Source organism: Gadus chalcogrammus, chromosome 18 (assembly GCF_026213295.1).
Source record: "Gadus chalcogrammus isolate NIFS_2021 chromosome 18, NIFS_Gcha_1.0, whole genome shotgun sequence".
NCBI classification, from domain to species: Eukaryota; Metazoa; Chordata; class Actinopteri; order Gadiformes; family Gadidae; genus Gadus; species Gadus chalcogrammus.
In genome coordinates, this window is record NC_079429.1 from 16,998,980 (window position 1) to 17,018,694 (window position 19,715).

A 19,715-nucleotide genomic window follows, 5' to 3' on the forward strand; every position below is an offset into this window, starting at 1 on the left:
ATATCCACTGTTTTACTGTCTTATCATTAATTTGGCTTTTTAAACACCGGTTTATCATTTGGCCGTCGCGTCCAGTCGTAGATTTTGACGGTGCTTTAAACGGGCTTAAAGGCGTTTGGGACCGGGAGAACCACATCCAGGAGTCGGAGGTGGTCCGACCCCAGCGGCTCCTCCACAAGAGCCACTCCCACGAGGAAGTGCTCACCGCACACCTGGCCACGCGGGTGCACAACTACACGGCGGGAGAACAGGCGAGTCTCAGCTTGTAAACAACTTACCACCTGAGCACATGAGCAAGACACGCCTCTTCAAGTGAACTTTTCAAGGGGTGATGCCACCATGTCAGGTGTGAGTGTGATTAGCCGTTACAAGCCGTTTGAAACTCGGCCTCTTCCTGTGTTTTAGTGACATCACAAGTAAGCGTGTACACCTAGATGTATGATGGATGTATAGATCAGCAACATTTGCTACAGTCCACGGGTTAGGCTGGTTGACTGGTCCATCCAGCATACATGTAGGTTGACATGCCTCCCTTGTGATGTCACTAAGGCACAGGGAAGGGCAGATTTTCAAATGGCTTGTAATGGCTAATCACACTCACACCTGGTGGCATGATATCACCCCATTAACTCACAGCAGACCTACATATTTTACATATTTTATACTATACTATATTCCTGAATACAATGCTTTGCCCTATCGAAAGGTTTCTGTTCTTCATACGGTTTAAAACCAGAAGGGTAGGCGCTGATCTGACACCGACTAGAACAGAAGCAGTTTCAAAGTTCAACCGTCGTTTCGCATGACATATTTCATGATCCCCTTCGTTGTCCTCTGGCCCTCAAGTCAGATGACCACAGTGGTCACATATCCAACACTTTGTATCACATCAGCCACCCCTGAGAATACCCAAGGGCAGCACCCTTCAACCATGATATTAGGTGATAGGTCTCATATCCATCTGGGCTCTGGTTACCATCTCCATCCCGGCTGTCCGTCAGGCCAGCGGGCGATGAGACCTGCCCTTCATCTGCTCTCTGGGCTGGACTCCAGCCCAGCCCATATCTCAGTTACCTAGGATAACTGTTGAGTCTCGCATCAAGACGGACCTACAAGTGTACAATAAGTGTACCCACTTATTGAATTTTGTACGTCCTGGTACTTAATGTACGCACTTATTGTACGTCGTACTTCCTGGCACAAAAAAAAAAAGTATACAGGGAATGGGTTACCTACCATTATTGGTGCTTGACACTTGGTTCTGTGAACATCCTTATTGTACCGACAGCGATATAGGGTTTCTCCTTCTACCGACAATTGTATTTATTGTAAGTTGCTTTGGATAGAAAGATCTGCTAAATGCCCTAAATGTAAATGTAAGACGGACTGGCTTATTCCAGTCAGCTGCCCTCCTTTCCCCTAAAATCTCCTGGTTAAGACCCACTGCTTTGGGTATACTGACGATACAGACCTATAATTATCTAATGCTAAATGTATCAATTTCGGACAACCTTGTGGCACCACAAAGCAGATGCCATGTCCCTTTTAGACTTAACATAACTTCAAAGTGAGATTTTTTGATGTATTTATTTCATAACAAGAGAAAACGGGAAATATCAGTATTACCTACTATTGATTAGTTTGAAATGCTGATCCTATTTTTGGATCTCTTTTATGGCAGCCATAATAAGAGCCATCTCTTCTCTTTTCATCCACCACCCTCTCAATCTCAGCCCTTCCACCTGGCCCAGGCCAGTTTTGTCCTGGAGGCATTCGGCACCAAGTTCATACTGGACCTGGAATCTCAACCAGTAAGCAAAGACACACACACACACACACACACACACACACACACACACACACACACACACACACACACACCAGGCACGACACACTAACATAACACCAACACATACACGCACAGCACGCACGCACAGCACCACACACACACACACACACACATGCAGGCGCGTACACACTAACATATACACACACACACACACACACACACACACACACACACACACACACACACACACACACACACACACACACACACACACACCATGTATCTAATCCTAACACCTCTGTCTGTCTGCAGTAACCTCCTGTCCTCAGACTACGTGGAGAGGGACCAAGGCGATGGAAACAGGGGATCAGAGCAGAACGTGGTAGGATGCTCTGACATAACTCACAACACTCCTGCCTCTGGTTCCTTCATCTGTAAGAAGTCCCAAAAGCTAGCCAGATAGGATGAATTCCAGAGGTTATCGTGTAGCGTCGATGTGGTGCCTGTGTTGTGTGGTCTTAGTGTTGGATGACGATATGTTTCTGATTATTATTATGATAATGACGATGTGGAATAGTGTAACTATAGGACAAGTGAAAGGGTGTGCTTGAATGCATTCGGTTGGCCTATATATATCATGATTTTAACTATGGGCACTGGCATGACTGACTTAATGAGATGCACATGTTTTTGTAACGCCTCTGTGATAAAAGGCCTATCCCCTCTTTCCACAAGGTGGGACAAGGGAAAGGTATAGAATGATAAGAAAGATGGGTCGTGAGCTGTCAACGTCATGTCTATATTATTTTCCGCTTTTTTTCTTCTATCTATCTTCCACCCTTGCTGAAAAAGTATTGCCATCAAATGTTGCCATGACTACTAGCAGTCAGCTATGAGGGCTGTCAGAGACTGGTGTTGAATACTGGACACACACACACACACACGCACCCACAAAACACGCGCACACACACACACACACACACACACACACACACACACACATTCACGCACGCACGCACACGCACACACATTGAACAGTAATTGTCGAGGAACACAATGTCAGAGACGGACAGTTTTGTAGAAAACCTGTCCTAGCCCAACCAGGCTCATTCAATCTGGCCCCCTAATCATCCTCCTGTAAAATTGGCTGACTCATTAATTCCCTCACTCTCCACCTCAAGCGGGTGTGTGGTGAGCGTTCTGGCGCAGATTGGCTGCCGTGCATCAGCCAAGTGGGTGCTACACACTGGTGGTGGTGAGTGCGGTCCCCCCCTTCACCGTAAAGCGTCTGAGTGTCTAGAAAAGCGCTATATAAATTCAATCCATTATTATTATTAGTAGCAGGTTTGAACCGTCTATTTTATTCTGCCATGCTTCAAAGACAGAGCAACAAGTAACGCCCCTTTCAGGCCATTGCCATGGATACACCAGGACAGCAGTGTTTAGGTTGTGGTGAAGGCAGTGGTTTGATTCCTATTATTCCTGTATTGTACCTGTAGGCATCGTTGAGCAGCAAAGACGCTTAACCTCCCCTGGTCCTTAAGGACCTATTCCATGTTACTTAAGATAAAAGCATCTAAATGCATATCCATATACTGTCATGCAAATAAGCGACGGAGAGCTAGTTATCGTCGTCCATCACTTATTGATGTCAACGATATGATTTCACAAGACAGTTGAGGAAGAGTACACCACTCACATGGACCTTTCATTCTACGATCTGTCTCCCACAGATCCATAACCACTCCTCTCATCTCCTCCTGATTTATGTCGTTTCATTGGCCGTGTCATAAATGTATCCCGCCTTTTGTGCGGTGGATGGCATGGCACCTTTTCTTTTATGGGTCCCTGTGGGGCCTGGGGCCCTTCACCAGCGCCATCCGCTCCAGAAGCTCATTGTCCCACCGTACTACACTGGGATTGCATGTCAGGGTGAGATGGAGGTCGGAGTTACCCAGAGAGGGAATTACCTCGTTATGTTTTCTGCATGGGAAAGACTCGAGTAGTTACTAGGACTCGAAATAAATGTGTTCCCCAGGAGGCAAGAATTTTTATATTTGAAAATGATTGAGCATTTATGTTAATTTTGTGTTCATGTAGAGCTTTAAGTGCTTTGAAAAGAGCTCTATAAATGCAACCAGTGGTTTAAAGTACAACACTGTTGGGTGAATGTGTGTTGGTGGAGGGGGTGTGTCGGACGATTGAGCTCATGAAGGTCCATGATGGTTATGGGTGTCCATAGTAACTGTGTGTCTTTAACCGGCGTCCCAGATCAGTTGCTCATTGATGATTGAGCTTTGTAGTGCCGTTCTATTTATAATTCCCTTCTCCCTGTCCCACTTTATTTCATTTCCACAGCATTCTTTGCCGGCTTTCAATGTTAATTTCTTAAAGTCGCAATGTGTAACATTTGGTCTAATTAAAGGACATGGACATATCTATTCAAGGCTGATTGATGGCATTGATTTCAATAATGTAATCAATAAAATCGCATCCTATAACCCTGAAATATGCTACAAATAAAAAAAGCTGGCTAGGCCAGTAACCCGTAACCCCTCGTACTCACACAATGCAGTCCCCCGTGCTACGCCAGTTGATCACACAGTGGCACAGCCAGTGAGAATGGAGAGAACATTGTTATTGTCTTATTCTTATTACTTTATGTGTCCCGCGCGACTTTAAAGGCGGGGGTCGGCCAGTTTAGTTTGACAGCAATCACATTAATATGTGATGAAGTGTGCGATTAAACTGAAGATTTACATAAATTCATTTCCATACAGCGCACATACGATAAGGGAGATTTACAGTTGATTTGTCATATAAAAAAAAAGTATCAGCTTCTCATACATCAAAAAGCAAACAACAAAAATGCTTCAAGCTCACGGGAAATGAAGTCTTCTGTCTGGGAAGCTCATCCCCCCCCCCCCCCCCCCCCCCCACACACACACACACACATCCTGTTAACGACGTTAGCCGACTGAGAGAGGTCATTACCTCCACACCCAGTCCCGACCAGTTAGTGTTAGTGCCCTGTCAGCCAATTAGATTTACCTCTACTTAGCCGTGTAACCTTGTACATTATTTATTTCATTTATTTTCTTTCTGCAAAATCCTAAGTGCATATTTAATCTACGGGAAATACCGTGTTTCAGTTTTGTCAGTGGAGATGGTTGAGTCTGCCCTGTCCCTGTTTTTCACTACTCATTCTTAAAGAAATATTAAGATTCTTGATCTTGATTAATATTAGGTTATTCCTAACAGGTAGCAGATGTATCTTCTGGGGGTGGTTTTAGTGATTCGGAGGCCCCAGGCAAAGATCAATGGGAGGCCATTCTCCATATTGCCTAACGCAATCATAGCTAGTGTACAAAATCTGGAGGGAGCTCTTCTGCTCTTCACATTTAACTTGGCCACAGAACCAACGGACGGACCCAAAGGAGAATACCAACTGAAGAACCTCGGTTAGAAACATGGCAAGAAAATGATTGTCAGTAATTCACATTAAATTTCTTTAAGACAAAAATATAGATGTTTTTTTGGTAAAGTGTGTGTGTGTGTGTGTGTGTGTGTGTGTGTGTGTGTGTGTGTGTGTGTGTGTGTGTGTGTGTGTGTGTGTGTGTGTGTGTGTGTGTGTGTGTGTGTGTGTGTGTGTGTGTGTGTGAGATGTGTGTGTGTGACGTTTTGGTTCATGCTCTTTCCAGCTTTGTTGCCTGATTGGTCATCTGTGTCAGGCTTACTTTGCCAGCCCAGTACAGATCTGAAGAGAAGGGGAAGACTAAAGACGTGCTTATACATTAAGAATGTTCCCTCTGCTTGCAACAATCAAACCTGCAATCAAACCACACATTGCTCTTGGCTGTCGCCTTATCTCATCTACTATAACTATTTAACCCAATAGTGTTCAGCAACATTCGTCTTGAGGTGTAAAATGGAGGAGGGCTGGGGATTCAAAGACAGGGTGACGTTCCATGTTGATTCTGTGATTCTATGTTGGAACAATCTGGAGGGGAGGTAGAGACTGACCAAGAGAGTGGAAGGTCAATATCTTAAGGAGGAGAGGGATCTAATGAAATGTATCTCAAGGAATCATTTGAAACATTTGATTTGATTTATAAACAATCTTGTTTTCTATGAAGGAAAGGTTAGTGGACAACTGCATACCTATGTGTACCTGTGTGTAGTAGTCTGATGTGACGTACAGTGTCTCTGGTCATCATGGCATTTGGAATGTCCCCATCTAGTCCACTATATTCTCCCACCCCCACGATGCCTGTTATACCATTGTCACGATTGTATAACAGTACAACTGGTGTTCAGATATACATTTTCACCTTCCCTGCATTAGCATTTGCTGATGGCGATATCAGTTTTTGTGTGCACGCTGCGCAAACAACAGGTTGAGGTAGCAGTAAGGTTGCTGCTTCACTAGAGAATTGTTACTGGAAGAGTCAAAAAGACCATAAACACACGTTGCCCGTGTCTAGGGAGTACTGAGGGCATTTTAAAGTGATCGGTCAGCCCCTTGATCAGGGTTGTTGCTAAACAGATTGACTCAAATCACCCCATTTATGCCTGCTGCATGGATACAATTGATACATATACGTATTGAATTGCTTGATAATGTCCTGTCCCTGACATATCATTTACTTTAACATTTAGGGCATTTAGTAGATGCTTTTATACAAAGCGACTTATGTACATTTGTCATAAGAAGTGAAACAATATATCGCTGTCAGTACAGTAAAGATGTTCATGGAACCAAGTGCAAAAAAAGTACTATGAATTAATCCAATGTAGATTAAGTGTGTACAATAAGTGCGTACATTAAGTGCCAGGACGTACAACATACAATGGTGGCTGGAAGGGGCTGGGTAGCTATGCAGAGTCGAGGTGAACCCTGAACAGGTGAGTTTTGAGTCTTTTGCGGAAGCTGGTGAGCGACTCTGCGGTCCTGACATCGGCAGGGATCTCGTTCCACCACTGAGGTCCCAATCTAAATAAGACCACAGCCCAACAAAAGATATAGTTAAAACTGAAAGGGAAGACGATACTGGGGCACAGCAGATTAACCCTGGACAGTAAACAGGTTCTAGCCACACCGATGCTCTGGGGTGATACAAAGATTATCATCATTCTACCCACTCCATCCAGGAGGGAGAAATGAGTGGTGAAGCTTTTCAAATGAACAATGGTGATGGACAGAGGCCGACGATAACAATGGCATGTCACCCTTCTTTAATTATGAATGATATTTTCTCCTGGGACAGTGGATAGGTATTATCTGGTGTGGGGGTGGGGGGGGGTGGGGGTAGTGAAAACGGACTGCCAGCCCAGGTGTAAGAGTGAAGGTCCTTCTCTCTCTCGCTCTGCCAGCCTCTGTCTCTCTCCCGGACAGACTGCCCTTGGCTCAGGTGGCAGCCATCGCTTATTGGGCTTCATTACAAACACTTGACACTGACCTTCACACACACATACACACACACACGCACACACACATGCACGGATGGATGCACACACAAAGAGATACAGAGGCACAGAAATATTAATAAAGACATGTACGTTTGTGCGTGTCTGTGTGTGTGTGTGTTTGTGTGTGTGTGTGTGTGTGTGTACGCGTATATTTATGTGTGTATAGATTAATGTCTGTGTATATATGGGTGTATTTATAAATTCACACATTTTATTATATATATGTTTATGTGTATATATATATGTGTGTGTCACTGTCTGAAGACAGATGCACACACACTTTCCCTTTCCACATCTAGCTGAAAGGGGTGTCTAGGGGTGTCTGTGCTGCTGGTGTACAGTACACACACACCCGACCAAGTAAGAGGATACTGCAGGTATTATGTCTGCTGTGGGGACACCTGAACCACAACACCAACCGCACAACTGATTGAGATGACCCGGGACTATGGCTTATCATAGAGTCCCCTGTGGAGGCAGACGCACGCACGCATGTTCATGTTCTGTGTGTGTGTGTGTGTGTGTGTGTGTGTGTGTGTGTGTGTGTGTGTGTGTGTGTGTGTGTGTGTGTGTGTGTGTGTGTGTGTGTGTGTGTGTGTGTGTGTGTGTGTGTGTGTGTGTCTCTGTGTGTGTGTGTGTCTCTGTGTCTCTGTGTGTGTGTGTGTGTGTGTGTGTGTGTGTGTGTGTGTGTGTGTGTGTGTGTGTGTGTGTGTGTGTGTGTGTCTCTGTGTGTGTGTGTGTTTGTGTGTGTGTGTCTCTGTGTCTCTGTGTGTGTGTGTGTGTGTGTGTGTGTGTGTGTGTGTGTGTGTGTGTGTGTGTGTGTGTGTGTGTGTGTGTGTGTGTGTGTTTGTGTGCGTTTGTGTGTGTTTGTGTGTCTCTGTGTGTGTTTGTGTGTCTCTGTGTGTGTTTGTGTGTCTCTGTGTGTGTGAGTGTGTGTGTCTCTGTGTCTCTGTGTGTGTGTGTGTGTGTGTGTGTGTGTGTGTGTGTGTGTGTGTGTGTGTGTGTGTGTGTGTGTGTGTGTGTGTGTGTGTGTGTGTGTGTGTGTGTGTATACTTTAGCCTGGAGTTGAAGCATTGTATTGCTATCGGTGGCTGCTGCTAGTTTGTTAAATGTGTTTATGCCCGTCCCCCTGAAGCTGTGTGTGACGTGTCCCCCCCTCCAGGGAGCAGAGCACTGCTACTACCACGGGCGTCTGCGAGGGGAGCACCGGTCCTGGGCTGCTCTGTCCACCTGCCACGGCCTCCGGTCAGTTCAACAAGACGTCAACAATGTTTTATACGGTGATATCGGAAAAATAATGGTGTATTCATACTTACCCACTCATTTAGCAGACGCTTTTATCGCTTTTAAGTACATTTGTCGCAAGAAGGAGAAACAATATATCTCTTGTCGGTACAGTAAGGATGTTCATAGAACCAAATGCCAAGCACTTACAATCGCTAGGTTAACCCATTCCCCGTATACAACAATGCTAGCTAGCTTAAGATGCTACACAACTAAGTACTATTTTTAAGTGCCAGGACGTAGAACATACCATAAGTGTGTAGGAGGGGTGGGAGGGGCTGTTTATGCAGAGTCCAGGTAAACTCATCATATATAAAACCATATAAAATTGTACTACTCTTATTCTGTACAAATATATTTCTCTTACTTTATCATTCAAAAAGTTCTGCGCTCTACCTGCGCCTGACACCCTAAGGTCCAATGCGGGAAGAATAACCGATGTTATCGTGATGACGCTAAATAATCCACAGTCTCACCAATCTACAGTACATGATCTCATACGATCTCATGCATGAACCCGCTGTCTTCCTCCAGGGGGATGTTCTCTGACGGGACGTCCTTCTACGGGGTGGAGCCGCTGGACCCTGGCAGCCAGCAGGTAAGCTGCGGCCGGGTGTCGGCGGATGTCTCCGAGGAGGGCGCCCGCTTTGTCCGAGAGGTCGAAGGGTCGCAGGAGGCCACGGCCCGGTGTATACCTCGCTGTCGCACCTTTTCGCTTCCCCACTTCCCACGTTTATTATATTCCCTAGTTTCGTACCTAAATGTATTCAGGATGTCCGATTTATTTTTACGTTCTTCTAATCTTAGAGGAACCCAACCCATCTTACGCTATATTGTGTTCTGTTCTGCTCTATTTGGGAAGTTGTTAAGGAGTCTCTCTCTCTCTCTCTCTCTCTCTCTCTCTCTCTCTCTCTCTCTCTCTCTCTCTCTCTCTCTCTCTCTCTCTTCTCTCTCTCTCCTCTCTCTCTCTCTCTCTCTCTCTCTCTCTCTCTCTCTCTCTCTCTCTCTCTCTCTCTCTCTCTCTCTCTCTCTCTCACTACACTCTTTCACACTCTCTACTCTCTCATCTCTCTTTCATTTCCCCCACCGCCACCCTGGCAATGAAGCTGTTACTTTATCTGTATGGAAACTGTTGAGTTGACATTCAATTCCCCAGATAACAAAAATCGTCCTGCCCGGACTGACTGTAGACAAGATATGTTTTCCTCTGAGAGCCAATTCATGTGAGATCCAGGGAGGGAGACAGAGGGATATGCAGACAGAGCAAGAAGGAGCTAAGCTAAGGGGTGACTGGTTAAGAAAGCTCTGCACTAATGGAGTCCACTCAGAAGGTACTCTATCTGAGCCCCAGCCCTCTGCTGATGGACCCATGGCCCTTTTCCAATCGGTCCAGTCGAGCATCGGCTTGTTGACTTTTTGTTTCCATTACCAGGTTAAACCCAACTCCTGAGATGGAGCATCTCTCGAGTCGGGCCAAAGCGCAAGACCCGCAGCCAAGTGGGATGCGCTTACCTCACATTTTGAGAGACAAAAACTGGTTCTCGAAGCAGTTGTTGTCTGTCGGATTGTAAGAATATGGGCCTAACACTAAAGACAATAACTGTGGGTTATTGTGTCTGAGATGCATTCTCATGCGGAGAGCAGCCAGAGGTTTCAACACTTTGAATAGTTAGATTCAAGCGCTCGGCAGGGATTTTAGTTTGATGATGTTTGCTTGCAATAGGAAATAGCTAAAACAGGTCAGATTAGTCTTGTTCTACATACTGGACATTGAAAGATATTTCACACTGTTATATCGCTAATATTGACAATCATCGATTTTTGTTTGCCACATCAAGGACTTCATGTGACACTCATATGTGAGAAACATTGTCCAAAGTGTAATCTGATGTACATCCGCACGAGATAAGATATTGAGATGAGGAAGCAAAAATGAATATTCAACATCAAATTGAATTCATCAGCGAGGACATAAGTGTGTGTGAAAGAATAAATCCGCCGTTGTAAAAAATGAGTGTGTTGTTGTTTCATAAACTCAAGACAAGCGCGTCATCACTTAAAGACACAAGTGGGTAGCCCCGTTGTAATGGAGATGCAAACTCCCAGCATATCAATCCCTGTTCCCATTCACTCGAGACCACACGCAGGGAAACCTCCGTCACTTTGCAGGGAAAGACTGTGAAAGGGGCTTAGTTGTGTTTACTGATGCGTAAAATGTCTTTACAGGTATACAGGGAGCATGCAGTGTACCGCATGGCTGACGTGAACTTGCTCCAGCCCTCCTCCACAGGTAGGACCCCCCGTAGCTCCCAGGGTGTCACCGCCACCCCCGTCCTCCTCCAGGACCTCCATCCCACTGCAAACGTTCCCGTTCCATCATCTGCTACACCCTCCTTCTCCTCCTCCTCCTTTTAATGTTTCCATCGCCATCGTCACTCTCTCTCTCTGTCTTGCTCCTCTTTCTCTCTGTCTCCCTTCCTCTCTCTCTCTCTCTTTCTTGCTCTGTCTCGCTCTCTGTTTCCCTCCCTCCCTCTCACCCTATCTCTTGTGTTCCCCGATACAGGTCTTTCTTTAACTTAGGTGTAACTTTGTTTCCCTCCTCCCTCTCAATGACTTTATTCGCCTCTTTCTCTTCCTGTTTTTCTTTCTGTTTCTCTAAATACTTTTTATGGTGTGTCACTTTCACCTCATCCCTTTCTCTCAATGACCTGTCTCTCTCTCTTTCCCCCTCTGCCTCTCTTTTGTTCTCAGTGTCCTTCCCTCTTTATTTCGGTCTCTTTTTCTGGCCGTCGCTGGGCTAATCTTGGGCTCGCTATCACTATCTTCATCTCTCTCACCCTGTCCTCTTTCTCTGCGTCTGTTCTCTCTCTCTCTCTCTCTCTCTCTCTCTCTCTCTCTCTCTCTCTCTCTCTCTCTCTCTCTCTCTCTCTCTCTCTCTCTCTCTCTCTCTCTCTCTCTCTCTCTCTCTCTCTCATTGCACCACACCCTGTCCTTCATCAGGTCATTTCCCTCAACATCCCTGCCAGCAATTCCCGGCTTAATTCCTCTACCATGTCCCCACCTCCTCCTTCTTCTACCCCCTCTCCTGTGTCCTTCTCTCCTCACCTTTTCCTCTCCCTTCATTCAATCATCCTCCATTTAATTCTACTTAATGACACTACTTCTCTTCTGTCCACTTCCTTCTCTCCTTCTCAGTGATCAGGGTGTATTTTAGGGAAACAATTCGATCACATATGGGATAACACACACACACACACACACGCACACAACCACATGTTTTTCCCTTGCTTAGCTCTCTGCCTGTCTCTCTCTCTCTATCTCGCCCTACTTTGTTTGTGTTTGACAGACAACCGCAGTGAGACAGACGCCGAAATAAAGGACACTGGCGAAATTCCCATCGCCATGGAAACCCTCAGACGCTCCAAAAGACAGGTCACACCCAAGAACTGTCAACCACCACCCGATAAAAACACAAATGTATAGAGCTACCCTGAGACTGATTTAAATATAAAGAACCATATTTAAATTCCACCCGTTACAGAAACACATATATAGAACTACATAACATTAGTCAATTACAATATTTCTGAATCCCTTTGTTATTGTAAATGTCTTTTAGTGTTTGAATTATTTTAGTGTTTCCTAAATGCTCCATACACAAGCAAAAAAGAAACCCATGAAAAAGTCTGGTGTAGAGTGGTGACGCCCAACCAGCAGTATAAAGTCATGGAGATCGCTTGGTTCTGCAGACAAATTTACAGGCTAGTGTATGTGAAACTTTTTCACATTCACAGCAATGTGATTTGGCCCTTCACTACTGGCCAAGTCTCTCTCAAGGACACACACACACACACACACACACACACACACACACACACACACACCACACACACACACACCACCACACACACAACACACACACACACACACCCCACAACCACACACACACACACACACACACACACATCCTCACGACACTTGGGTGTGTGTGGGAGTAAGATAGAGAGTGCTTGTCTCACCTGGTGTGTATGTGTGTGTGTGTGTCTGAGAACAATGTGTTTTTGTGTGCCTTTTCTTTCCCTGAGTGAAGGTTACGAGGACGCAAGCTTCGACAACTTTTATCAGTCTGGTTTTCTGTCGCCCCCTGCAGGTGAAACCAGGGCAGCGCACCGTCACGACAGAAACCAAGTACATCGAGCTCATGGTGGTGAATGACCACGACCTGGTACAAACTACACTCATGTTGGCTCTGTCTCTATGTTTTGTAGTAATTTTTTTTGTTTTTCAATGTAGGAAAGTAACACTATTCTTCATCCTCTCATCCCCTTTCTTCTTGTCTGCTTCTATCCATTCTCCTTTTTCCTTTTATCTTAATTTTCTTCTCTCTCTCCTCCTCTCCTCTCCGCCCCTCTCCTCCTCTAATCCTCCTCTCCTTACCCCTCTCTGGTCCTCTCCCCTCCTCTCCCGGCACCGCTCTCCTCCTCTCCTCCTCTCCTCCTCCCTTCCCTTCCTCTCCTCCTCTCCTCCTCCCTTCCTCTCCTCTCCTCCTCTCCTCCTCCTCCCTCCCTTCCTCTCCTCCTCTCCTCCTCTCCTCCCTCCTCTCTCCTCCTCTCCTCCTTTCTGCTCCTCCGCTCCTTTCTGCTCCTCTCCTCCTCTCCTCCTCCCTTCCTCTCCTCCTCACTTCCTCTCCTCCTCTCCTCCTCTCCTCCTTTCTGCTCCTCTCCTCTCCTCCTCTCCTCCTTTCTTCCTCTCCTCTCCTCCTCCCTCCCTCCTCCCCTCCTCACTTCCTCTCCTCCTCTCCTCCTCCCTTCCTCCCTTCCTCTCCTCCTCTCCTCCTCTCCCCCTTTCTGCTCCTCTCCTCCCCTTCTCTCCTCCTCCTCTCCTCAGTTTGTCCAGCTCCGTCGCTCCTTCTCCCAGACCAAGAACTTTGCCAAGGCTGTGGTCAACATGGCTGATGCAGTAAGCGACGCACAAAGACCCCTTAGCAACGCTACTCCTCACACATTCTCCTGAGTCATCTCCCCCACCTCCTCCTCTCCTCCATCACCGCAGGGACAATGTCACTTTGTAACCACACACTAATGTGGGAGACTGCTGCCAAAGCCCAGGGTCATACCACATGCTTCTCTCTGATTGGCTCAGAGTCCCCGGTGATATCAGTTGTCGTCAGTTGGACGTGATTAGGGAGAATGTGTTTTGTTGATTTGGATGTTCAAGATGTTTATGTGGGCTCTATGTGCTCTCATGGCTGGGATAGTGAGGATAGACAGAAAAGGTTGAAAGAGTGGCGGAATGAAATCGTCTGTAAATAAAATAAACAAACCCTAGTCACAAAAGTGTCTGGAAGTGTGTTTCGAAGTTAACTATTTGTATTGTTATCTTCACTATTAATATGTCGCTGATAAATGCCAAACTGATTTCCGCCAGCCTCAACAACATCATCTCTCTCTCTCTCTGTCAGATCTTCAAGGAACAGCTCAACACACGTATCGTGCTGGTCGCCATGGAGACGTGGTCGTTGCACAACATGGTCTCCGTGGGCGACGACCCCTTGGTGACCCTGCGCGACTTCATGAAGTACAGGAAGGAGAGGATCCGGGAGCACAGTGACGCCGTGCACCTCTTCTCGTGAGTCGTCGTAACGCCTTTCCACAATAAAAGTCCAAAAAACGGTTGGTGTCTATTTCGGTCAGTTGGTATTAATAGATAGGCAAGTTAGCCTCGATCTTCCTCGGAGACAATAGCTCAGGAGATAGAGCTGGTTGACTGGTAACCAGACTGTTGCCTGTTCGATTCTCCGGATCCCCGTAGTGTCGAGGAGTCCCTGAGCGGGAAAACCTCCCCCTCAATTCTCCTGACGCGCTGGCTGTCGCCCTGCGAGGTTGACTCCGCCGCCGTCGGTGTGTGTGTGTGTGTGTGTGTGTGTGTGTGTGTGTTTGTGTGTGTGTGTGTGTGTGTGTGTGTGTGTTTGTGTGTGTGTGTGTGTGTGTGTGTGTGTGTGTGTGTGTGTGTGGTGTGTGGTGTGTGTGTGTGTGTGTGTGAGTGCTTGTAACTCGCTTGGGATAAGAGCGGCAGCGAAGTCCTCTAAATGTGATCCTCCTCTTGGTGGAGAGTCAATGTTTTTTGCCTGTGTGTGTCTCTCTCTCTCTCTCTCCAGGGGCAGGACGTTCCTCAACAGTAAGAGCGGGACGGCCTACGTCGGCGGGATGTGCTCAGTCACTCGGGGGGGCGGAGTCAATGAGGTCAGAATCACCGCCGTTCACCAGAATGGGTTATTTCATATTGGGGCTTCATATCGATTAGTAACAAGTAGTTAATTGGAGAAAGGATGGGTATGGGTAGGATTCCTGTTTAGATCTGTATTGTGTACTGACTATTGGAGAATTTAGAAAGACTCTTGTAGCCGAATCGTGTTACATTGTGCAAGGAGCAGTTGGGTGGAGGGATGCCTGAAGTTCGGACCATAGGGATTGAACCATGAACCATATGATCAGAAGAAACAGGGAAAGATAGAGAAAAGAAAATCCCAAAAATGTGGCATGATGCCAATTGATTCCATCCGTGTCCATAAATGTGCCGTGTCTGTAAACATCGATAGCATCACCTATCGAATATCGATGTTTATCCACGAGTATGTATGTGTGCATGTGGCTATCGCTATGTATCAGTACGGTATCATTGTGTCTACGTCTCTATTTCCACGTGTCTCTGCGCTGCAGTACGCCAACGTGGGTCCGATGGCCATCACTCTGTGTCAGACCCTGGGTCAGAACATCGGCATGATGTGGAACAAGCAGAGGGCCTCCGCAGGTAACCCTTCACATCCCTCGCCTCTCTCCAGCCAGTAACGTATCCAGCCTGCTTGTCTAATTGCAACGTTTCCCTCTAGTGGTGAAATGGTGACAGTGCAGGGCCCTTTTCTAGAACGTAATCCACAGAAAATTTAAATACAATTAATGGAATAAAAGACACTGTCTAGTGTTTCATTATTTGAAGGTGTATGATGTTTTTTTATGACTTTACCAGGAGACTGCCGGTGTCCAGACCCGTGGCTAGGCTGCATCATGGAGGACACTGGGTGAGAGAACGTCTCTCTTTGTGCACAACTGCAATACAAAGTTCATGTGTTTCTCCCCCACAGGGTGAGAAACACAACTCTGAACTTGCTGTTCACAAAAGAGACCCTGATCAATAATGTGAAATTGATGGAAGACACACTACTGAGGAATAAGCCTTACCTTCTCCCCGCAGTTAAACAAAAACATTATGTTCTTTTACTGTTCTTTCCTCTGCATTGTGGCTGCATTATGGCTGCTAAAGTTGCAGTAGGTAGTGGAGGAGTAAAGAGCGAGAGAATGAAAAAGGGCCGAAGGGAGCAAGGATGTGGAAATAACAATAACTAAAAACACAAAATCTGTTTATACGTTACTATTACCACCGTTGATTATAACGCTGTGTGCGTGAAGGCTATTGACAGGAATTATGGATTCTTTCTGGAAGACATTCCCTGATTTGTAAGATATCTAAAATGTCTCACACAGAGAGCAACCAGAACAGCTCTTCTCACAGAGCATTGCACTAATCACTGGCAGATGGCTATTGATGGCCATTTCTAACAAATTTTGCATAATAAAAAAGCTCTTACATACTTATTTAATTTAGGTTCATGATTTGATTGTGACCATTAGCAGAGTCTGTAACGATCTACTTTCACTTCATTCAACTTGTTTCTTGTAAATTTGTCATCATGTCAGGCATAATTGCTTTTCATTGTGACATTAATTTACAATCTTCTTCCATCGGGTTGATTACCAGACGCTGTTATCCTAAGCAAAGATGTGAAGATTCATACACTCAATGTGGATGATCAATATTAGCGTGCAGAGAGTAGCAATAGGAATCAGAAAGAGATAACTTGTTTTAAAAATGTATTGGTGGTCGTAAATAGGCATAGAAGGCAGAGATTTAAATAATTGACGCTTAATTGTTAAATTTATGTTTTATTATTTTTTTAGTTTTTCCAAAAGTTCTTTGTTCATCTAACTGCCGAGCTGGAATAAAGGTTTCTCCCAATTCCTTGTGTTCTGACATCCACTGTCAGTTCAACTCATAAAGTTTCTTCGTTCAATCTGTCTCCCCAGGTACTACCTGCCGAGGAAGTTCTCCCGCTGCAGTATAGACGAGTACCTGCGCTTCCTCCAGGAGGGAGGGGGAAGCTGCCTCTTCAACAAGCCCAGCAAGGTGAGCTTTGCATGGAGAGTAGCTGTGGCGGCGGTGGACCCAATGGGAGTGGATTGAACTTTAATGGGGAGCTCATGTACAAACCCCACTTTTCCTTGCCCTTGCATGCATCAGGTGTTAACGTTAATACAGACGGTGAAAATTTGACATCCGAAACCTGCAGCATCTCTACTTCGTCCTGTTGTTAATTCAATACCAATACCCGACTCAGGACGGTATCAATTTTAAAGGGGTGATATCATGCCAACCGGAGTGAGTGTGATTAGCCATTACAAGCCATTTGAAAACCTGCCTTACCCAATATTAACATTGTTTCGGCAGTTCTAGTTAGAAATGTGCCTTTTATTGTCCTAATCTTCATTCAGGGATTGTATATGGTGTTTAGTTAGTCAGTTAAACTGGTTGTGGTGTTTTTCATGCTTGTTTGGGGGTTTTGAGGGGATTTCACCGGGGTAGGCTATATTCTGTTGTCGTCAGAAACCATTCAAGGTAGAGGCTCTTCTGCTGGAGTAGAAATAGAGGTTATGTACACTATTGTTATGGTCCTGACCTACTATGGGTTACCGTCCAGTTATATTCATTTCATCGTCATTTTATATTATTTCATTGTGACGTGATGACTTGGTGGTAATGCTCATGTCTGTGTATTTCAGCTGCTGGATCCTCAAGAGTGTGGCAATGGCTTCTTAGAGGTTGGGGAGGAGTGTGACTGTGGATCCTACCTAGTGAGTACAACACAGTCGGCTGGTGATGATGATACCGGGATGTACAGTTTATTTACATTTTCATTTACATTTAGAGCATTTAGCAGACTTATAATAAGTACATTTGTCAGAAGAAGGAGAAACAATATATCTATGTATATCTAGGTACACCAAGGATGTTCATAGAACCAAGTGCCAAGCACCATTAATTGCTAGGGTAACCAATTTCTGTATACAACAAAGCCAGCTAGGATAAGATGCAACCCAACTAAGTACTATTAAAGTGCCATGATGTACAACATACAATAAGGGCACTCTCACACTAGGCAAGTTTGCCTGTTCCGTGCTGCAGGTAGATTCAGCACGATTCCCCCCCTCCCCACTCCCCCCGCTGGCCCGTGGTCCCAAAGGCCGTGGCCTGGGCACGATTGCTCCTTCATACATACGTCATCACGTCGTAATACGATAAATACGTCATCACCAAGCGTGGTGTCCAGCTGCGACTGAATGCTGTCGTCGGCCCAAATTTAAAATAAACACTCGACTTCACTATCGCACCAACGTAAACTCACTCGTGGACCGCTTGCCGCCATTGTTTAAAATGATTGTTGTGGGGAAGAAGGGCATGGACCTATAAAGAAAGAAGGGTCGCGCATGGTACATTCCTATTGGTTAAGAATAGCAAAGTCCACAATAGCAAATAGCACCTTGTGCATTAAAGGATATTTTAGTCTCCTTATATTTAGAGTAGTTAGTTACTTGTAAGAAGCTATGCACTTCATACTTATACTTTAAATACACTTCATACATCAGCTTAGAGGATTCTGTCGTTTGTTAAGACCCAGGGTTAATTGTTTACATGGTTAATGTCAAGACGAAAACGACCCGTGGTGTTTGTTCAGCTCACCTCCTCTCGTTAGATAATAAAGAAAGCTAAATGATAAGGCGTTGAAAAAGGGATTCTTGTGATTTAAAATCTTCATTTAATAATGAAAACATGACATTCAAACCTGTTTAAATTCTTATTACAGTAGTTTAATGCGCTGGAATTCTATAACTGAACTATGAGCAGAACAGACACTTTTGTTTTCTTTTTGTGGATATCTGAGAGATATCTGAAAAGGGCAATTAAATGGGAGTCTGAAAGGGGAACCTGAGACCAGTGTAGGCTGATTCAGGAGTTCATTTGGCCCTGAACTAAAATAAGGAATGAATCTTCGAATTGAACTGCCAAATCTGCGGGGCTTTCTGCAGTGTGCTGCGAATAGTAAGGCACCCTGGGGTGTTGTTCCACAGGAGTGCTCCCGGAGCGGCGGGGCCTGCTGCAAGAAGTGCACCCTTACCCATGATGCCATGTGCAGCACCGGCCTCTGCTGCAGAGACTGCAGGGTAAGAAGAACACAGCGTTTAACCTTTTAATATTCTGAATGGCAGCAGGTGTGATTTATATCTGACTTATGTTGCATTTATTTTGTTTATTATTCTATTGATATTCCTTTCATTTAATTATCATTTCACATTGAATGCAGCAAACATGCATCCTGGTATTTGTGATATGTGAAACTGTATGAACCCCCAGAGATCACCTAATGACCACTATGCTTTTCTTTATCTCCTTCTTTCGCTCTCTCTCTCCTCAATCCTTCCTTCCTTTTCCTCTCTCCTCTCATCCCTTCCCTGTCTTCTCCCCTTCCCTCTCTCCTCTCCTTTTCTTTTCCTCTACTCTCCTTTCCTCTCTCCTCTCCCCTCTCATCTGATACTCCTCTCCTCTCTCTCCTCTCTCTTCTCCTCCCCTTTCTCCCCTCTCTCCTCTCCTCTCTCCCATCTCTCCTTTCCTCTACTCTCCTTCCTTCTCTCCTCTCCCCACTCTCCTATCCTCCCCTCTTCCCTCACTCCCCTCCATCCTCCCCTCTCCCCTCTCACTCCCCTCTCTCCTATCCTCCCCTCTCCCCTCTCACTCCCCTCTCTTCCTCCTCCCCTCTCCTCTCCCCTCTCTCCTATCCTCCCCTCTCTTCCTCCTCCCCTCTCCCCTCTCACTCCCCTCTCTTCTTCCTCCCCTCTCCCCTCTCACTCCCCTCTCTTCCTCCTCCCTCCTCCCCTCTCACTCCCCTCTCTCCTATCCTCCCCTCTCCCCTCTCACTCCCCTCTCTCCTATCCTCCCCTCTCCCCTCTCACTCCCCTCTCTTCCTCCTCCCCTCTCCCCTCTCACTCCCCTCTCTTCCTCCTCC

General features: G+C 45.8%; 1 protein-coding gene across 1 annotated transcript in view; it reads left to right on the plus strand.

The window, feature by feature from the left end:
* Window positions 1-19,715, plus strand: part of LOC130371881 (disintegrin and metalloproteinase domain-containing protein 11-like) — a 29,141-nt gene that overhangs the window by 1,106 nt on the left and 8,320 nt on the right. The window contains 17 exon segments of the mRNA XM_056577749.1: window positions 76-251; window positions 1,734-1,802; window positions 1,804-1,811; window positions 2,102-2,171; window positions 8,421-8,503; window positions 9,077-9,140; window positions 10,769-10,832; window positions 11,889-11,974; window positions 12,693-12,767; window positions 13,430-13,501; window positions 14,004-14,170; window positions 14,700-14,784; window positions 15,262-15,352; window positions 15,569-15,620; window positions 16,684-16,783; window positions 17,437-17,508; window positions 18,784-18,876. Of these exon segments, the coding sequence (XP_056433724.1) occupies window positions 76-251; window positions 1,734-1,802; window positions 1,804-1,811; window positions 2,102-2,171; window positions 8,421-8,503; window positions 9,077-9,140; window positions 10,769-10,832; window positions 11,889-11,974; window positions 12,693-12,767; window positions 13,430-13,501; window positions 14,004-14,170; window positions 14,700-14,784; window positions 15,262-15,352; window positions 15,569-15,620; window positions 16,684-16,783; window positions 17,437-17,508; window positions 18,784-18,876 (1,427 nt within the window).